This window comes from Quercus robur, chromosome 5 (genome assembly GCF_932294415.1).
Source record: "Quercus robur chromosome 5, dhQueRobu3.1, whole genome shotgun sequence".
In the NCBI taxonomy this organism is placed as follows: Eukaryota; Viridiplantae; Streptophyta; class Magnoliopsida; order Fagales; family Fagaceae; genus Quercus; species Quercus robur.
Window position 1 is genome coordinate 4,755,500 of NC_065538.1, and position 6,712 is coordinate 4,762,211.

Below are 6,712 nucleotides of genomic sequence, written 5' to 3' on the forward strand. Positions count from 1 at the left end.
GGTTTGGAGAGTCTATTTTGTAATGCTTGTACTCCAACTTATTCATTAGTGGATTGATTTGACTTGGACGGTCACGGAGAGGTTTTTACGTTGAGTATTTTAGTTTTCCTCTTCGATTACACATCATCGTGTTATCCTGTATTTGCATCATTCTTCCCTTACTCCTTGTGCTTTTACGTAATTGCTTATTATGCATGTCCATGCATTAGGAAGTAGTCCGGTTTAATTGTGCATTGATTACTCTAAATCCGCATCTAGTAGAGTAGATTACAAGCAATTGAGCCGTAATTTAAAAATTGGGGGTCTTAATTAGCTCTAGTAGTTTACTATCGAGAGTTTACTATCGAGAGTTTAGATTCTTTTCTTCTTCATTTAGTAATTAATGATGCTTTCAAACCACTCAATGGCCGTTTTCTTTTTATTGAAGGCTTGAAGCCAAGTCTGTAAATTGGATAATAGCTTTGTTTTTAGTACTACTTGCTTCACAGATCACTTTTGAACCATGTAGAGGTCTTTTTTCATTTTATATTAAACCAACTGTGCAACTCCAATGAGTTCCGCATAGCTTTTCTTCACATACCAACAAAAGAGAGCACCCATGGCCTTCTCAATTTCAATGCGTTTTCTTGCTTTTATCCTCATAGTCATTGTGCCCGTGTACCTCATTATCAGATGGCTTGGACAGGTGAAGGACATTTTTGAGCAGGTTCAACGGGATTTCAAGATCTTGGAAGCTATCATGAAAGATATAGAAGAGGTTGCAGAATCAGCGAAAAAAATAGATGAGAAACCCAATCAACTTAGGGATTCTCAACTAAAACCAGGAGCCACTGTACAACTATCTGATGCCGAGAGAGGCTGGTTTGAGGCAACCAAAACCCTGGTTGGCACGGTAAAGGATTGCAGTGAATCCTACCGGAGACTACATGAAATAAAATGTTTTCTGGAATTGTTTTACTCTGGTTTTACTGGTTTCAAAAAAATTTGTGACCTCAAGGCTGACTTGGGTTCGTGCAATTCTCTGATAAATGACCAACTTTGGAAGAAGACAAAAATCTGCAAATCAGTAGAGCAGTCAAGGTCAATTGTTAGAAGCCTGAAAGACAGACCAATAGAGGAGGATAAATCTTCCATTTATAAACGAGAAAAAGAAACTGTCTTTATTGAAAAGAAATTCAAAAGCCTGATGGATAATATTAATCCAAATTTAGTGCCGGAAACACAAAAGGAAATAAAGTACTCAATCCAGTTACCACTGCATCTACTGAGTGCTTTCCTGCGAGATTTGGAAGGGCATACATTGGAAAGCGAAACAGAAAAGGCCTGGGTGAAAGAAGCAGAGGAGGTCATCTGCAAACTACAACATCAGATCGACCGCAAAACCACAGATCTATTGAAATGGCTTCCGTTTTTAGGTAATTGGATGATGGCAAAGGATCTCCCGAAAAGCTTTGAGAAGATCGAAAGACTGCTCTGGCTCCTCTTTTCAAAGAAGTATGAGCTTGATTTCACCTTTATCCGAATAGTTCCATCAAAATCTGTTGATCGGACCCCACATCAGAAAACTCAGGCCAAAATCGATGACAAGGAAATTTTAGAAGTTCTAGACAAGTTTCACAAGCAGCTAAGTCAAGAACAACCCAAGGTAGCTTTTCGACTCAACGAGCTACCAGACTATTTCGAAAAAGTGCACGAACTTCTCAAAGATGCAAACCCAGTTGAAGGCATGGACAATTCAAGAATGGCTTGGAAGGATCAAATGAAAATCATTGTTAAAGATGCAATTTGTTCTTTGTCTTCCTCCCAACCACAAAGCAGCAAAAGCCAAAAGGAGACAGATCCTTGGCTAAAGTTCTCTGCGGAAACTGCAAGATTGAAGAAAGCTCTCGATTTGCTTGCCATAAGCATAAAGATATTTCACATTGAACTAATGAGGGAGACAAACTGGGTGGTCGGCTTGGAAGAAGACATACATGAAATCGTCTCACAACTAACCACCAACAGTGCTGAGAATTTCTCCACTCTCACCAGCGTGGGGATGAAGGGCAACACCAACAGTTTTGAGAATTTCTCCACTCTTTCCATTGTGGGGATGGAGGGCATCGGTAAGACAACTCTTGCCAAGATGGTGTTTAATAATAGAGCTATTCAGAAGCATTTCGTTCACAGATACTGGGTATCTCTACCAGATATAACAGATGATAAGACCGAACTCTTGACAAAATTAGGAAAAGAGGTGCTGCCAGCTAATGAGAAAGAGAAGGAAAAATATTACTCTTACAAGGTGGTGAATGATTTTTTGAAAACTAGGAAGTACCTTCTAGTTCTGGACAAAATTCCCAACAAGGAAACCTGGGATACTCTAAAAGAAGCATTCCTAGATAACGGAAAAGGGAGCAGAATTTTGCTCACCACACGGGACAAGAGTGTAGCTTCACATGCTGGCCCAAGTTGCAAACCGTACCATCTTAGACTACGAACTAATGATGAGAGCCGGGCTTTGTTTGGGCAGATGGTGCACTGTATGGATGAACCTTCTCATCCTAATCATGAAACCTCTTCAGAATTGAAAAATCTTGTCAAAAAAGTTGTAAGAAGATGTGGGGGCTTGCCACTTTCCATCTTAAATCATGGCTATCTATTGTCCGGGAAAGAAGTGACCACTGATGACTTGTCAAGGGTGCTTGAGCATGTCAATCCTTACCAAAGACCATGGTCAGAAAATTTGGAAAAAAACAAAAAAGACTTGCATCCGTATCTAAGTCAATGTCTTTCTTACTTTGTGAAATTTCCGAAAGACTCAGAAATTTCTTCAAGAAGATTAGCAGCTTTGTGGGTTGCAGAAGGGCTCGTAGAAGTGAGTGATAATAAGCCTCTTAAATCTGTTGCAGAGAATTATTTGTTAGAGTTGATAAGCCACAACTTGGTACAGATACTGGAGAGAAAGATGAACGGGAATGCTAGGACATGTGTCTTACCTTGTACTCTCAGAGAAATCTGGTTGCGAGAGTATCCAAGTTCTTGCTTAAATGAGCAAGTAATAATTTATTTTTATGAAAATGATGTCAGATCTTGTCAAGGCTTTGGTGGTAGCAATTATTCACCGAGTATATCACAAAGCTCCAAAAATCCCCAGTCCATGGTCTGTTTTGATACTAGAGAAGGAGATAAACCTGGAGAAGAAATTGGTAACTACCTTAAGAAAGGCATTTCAAGAGGGCACCTCTTACAGTTGAAGGTGCTTGATCTAGAACAAGCGTTCAAACCTCAGTTGCCAAAGAATATAGGAAAATTCAAACAATTAACGTATCTGGGGTTAAGGTGGACTTACCTTGAGAGTCTCCCGAAATCAATTGGCGACTTAGTGAACCTTGAAATATTGGATGTGAAGCATACTTATATTCGCATACTCCCTAGTTCAATATGGAAACTGCAGAAACTTCAAAACCTGTATTTGAGTGATTTTTGTCGAAGCAAAATTGATCACCAACCAGAAAAGAAATGTCATCAACCCAATAGGAAATTTCTGCAAAATCTTCAAATTTTGCGGAGTGGATTTGTAGATAAAGACAATCCTCTGAAGGATGCCTTCAATATGATGACAAACCTTCAGATATTAGATCTGGCGTTCCAGTTGGAGTTGTCACAGCAAAATGCATTGGCAGATAGTCTTGTGGAACTAAAGAAACTTCAAGAATTGACGTTAAAATCAATCGATGAAATTAGTCAACCTCAAGATCTCTATGTGGATCACTTGTCATGCCTCAAATATCTCTCATCCCTATCTCTGTTTGGAAAATTAAATGATCCATCCACCATCATAAACACTACTGCACTCCCCCAAAGCCTGACTGATCTTACTTTATCAGCCTCTGGCCTTTCAGATGATCCAATGCCACAGTTAGAGAAGCTTCACAAACTTGAGTGCCTTACTTTCTACTCTGCTTCTTATACTGGGAAAAGCATGTTTTGCTCTAAGGGAGGCTTCCCTAAGCTTCAAGTTCTGAAATTCATAATGCTTCAGGAATTGGAAGAATGGCATGTGGAGGAACAAGCAATGCCGACCCTCAAGAAGTTGGAGTTCCGATCTTGCAAGAAATTGAAGGTCCCCTCCGGGTTGATCCATCTCAAGACCCTTCGTGAATTGAAGTTAAAAATGATGCCACTTAATTTCACAAGACAAGTGGAAAAACGCAAGGAGCAAACCTGGGAACATATTTCTGTCTTTCCGGTCTTAATTATTGATTTGCAGTAGTCAATGCTGAACGGAACTCAAGCTCCTGTCTATGTTATTGAGGTTGTCTTTCTTTTTACATCTCTGTTCCTTTTGATTATTCAGCTCTTTAAGCAAGTTATTATGATTTTGACATTGCAATTTGTATCTACAGATTGTCCTTCCTTTCATGTCTCAAGCAACTGTTAGGGTCTCCATGAATGAGGGTACTAAGGTATTTGACCAATAAATGGCATATGCTTGCAATGCAAATGACTGGAATAAAATTGCAAGCTTTGCTGCAAAAAAGTGCTACTCTATGTCTGTGTGGTTCATTTATTTGTTTTATTTGTTCTTTGTTTTTTGTTTTTTTTTTTTTTTCTCTATCGGTTGGCTCTAAGGCATTTGATCAATAATATGTAGCTCATATCCATGACCATAAAAAAATAGTCATTCCTTACTATGCAGATGACTGCAATAAATTGGGGGTGCCATATTTTTTCTTCCAGAAATATATATATATATATATATATATTTGTTAGTGATTATTGTACTCTAGTGGCTATCATTGAATAATTATCCAATTTGTTGTGCCAATTGTCCTTTGCCCTTGGTAAGACAAGTAGCTACCACATTTTTTGAGTTACCAGCTGCTAATGTGTGCAATGCATTAGAGAGTTAAAGAAAAAATGCAAATATTTAATAGCTAATGGAGGAAATTCAGATTTATTGTTCTAATGCTAGAACCAACGACTTTGTAGTTCTTCACCATTCCCATAACAACCAAATGCATAATAGAAAGGTTAACATAAGTGATGGGACTGATGAACTCAACCCCTTGGACGATCTCATCAAATGTACTCGTCCACCTTGACACAACACAGAAGAACGCAGTAGAGCCATTAATAATAACCTTCAATGCCTTGGACAGTTACCAAACAGTTGGCAAACCGTTGGAGCCTCATCAAAACCCATATTCATGAGCCTTGAGGTGTTACAAAAAGTCATCCCGGCAACCAAAGACCTGCCCAAGGGAAACTTGGCCCAACATGGGAAGGTCCCTACCAGGTCGTTTATTACTCTAAACAAGGTAGCTATCACCTAGAGAACTTAGACGGGTAGAGACTGCCACGACCATGGAACATTGAGTACTTGAAGACGTACCACCAATAGATGTAACAAACAATTGTATTCATTTTTTAAAGCAATAAAAGAACTATTTAGCCAATGACTTAATGCAAGCAAACCTAGCAGCTTAGAAGCCAAAATTGACAAGATCCCTTAAATGGGTGTAAGTCACAAAAATTGGCTAAGTAACAAGATTCCACCTAGACGGATGTAAGTTACTGACGATGCCAAAAATGACATGATCCCTTAAATGGGTGTAAGTCACAAAAATTGGCTAAGTAACAAGATTCTGCCCAGACGGATGTAAGTTACTGATGATGCCAAAAATGACAAGATCCCTTAAATAGGTGTAAGTCACAAAAGTTGGCTAAGTAACAAGATTCCGCCTAGACGGATGTAAGTTACTAACAAAGCCATAAAACTGACGAGATCCCTTAAACGGGTGTAAGTCACAAAAAAGAAAAGAAATTTTGGCTAACAAAGACTCCGCCTAGACAGGTGTAAGTTACTGACGGGTCAATACCCCTTCAAAAGTGCAAGTCACAACAGAAAATTTAACTAAGTACAAGCTACCAATGCAGATGAAGCAACTAAGTGAACGAAGCAAGCAGAAATCATGCAAAGACAAGAATACAAACAAGTAAGTATGTAATCATGAATATAATTAAAGGCCCAAAAATAACGGGCAACCATCATTGTTTCAACATCAAAAATAAAAGCCCATAAATGCTGGGCCATAAACATTGTTATGAAATTAGAATGAAAATATTGTTCTAGAATTAGAATTAAAAAGGCCCAATAAACCGGGCACCTAAAAAAGAAAAGAAGAAGAAGATAAGTAGCAGGTTCAGGCATCGGCGGCCACGTTGTCATTAGCTGGGGGCGCAGGAGCACTCTCGGGGGCATCACCTTTAAGAGTCGTGGATTGGGGGGCCTCGTCAACAGCCATCTCTTTGTCTACGTCCTCAAGATCGAGGTTCTCTAGATCCGCTCCAGTAGGGTGCATGATGAGGTATCGCCTCAGAAGCTCAAATCCCTTGAAGTACCAACTGAAGAGCACAGTATTGTACTCTTCAATCTTCTAAAAAGCTTCAATAGCCTTAGCAGCAATGGTCTTGATCTTTTCTTTGGCTACATGAAGCTGCTCGTCTTTTTCCATTGTTAGTTGTCGCTCAGCCCTGAGGTCGTCCCCTATGAACTTGACCTTCTCCTTTAGAGTGTTGGCCTTGTCCATGGCTATAATTAAGTCCTTTTTCAACTTTGAGTTCTCTGCCCCAAAGGCCTCCACCTTGGACACTGTAGATGCAACCTTGGCCTCTTAAGTTAGGTACTTCGAGGTGATGTGAAGGCTTTCCCCCAACACCTGAAAGA

General features: G+C 39.5%; 1 protein-coding gene across 1 annotated transcript; it reads left to right on the plus strand.

Moving 5' to 3' along the window:
* The first annotated feature begins 598 nt into the window (after positions 1-598).
* LOC126727695 (probable disease resistance RPP8-like protein 2) lies at positions 599-4,642 on the plus strand. Its single transcript, XM_050433620.1, has 2 exons — positions 599-4,297; positions 4,389-4,642. The coding sequence occupies exon 1, from the start codon at positions 599-601 to the stop codon at positions 4,253-4,255; it is 3,657 nt and encodes a 1,218-aa protein (XP_050289577.1). The 3' UTR covers positions 4,256-4,297; positions 4,389-4,642.
* The last annotated feature ends 2,070 nt before the right edge of the window (positions 4,643-6,712 follow it).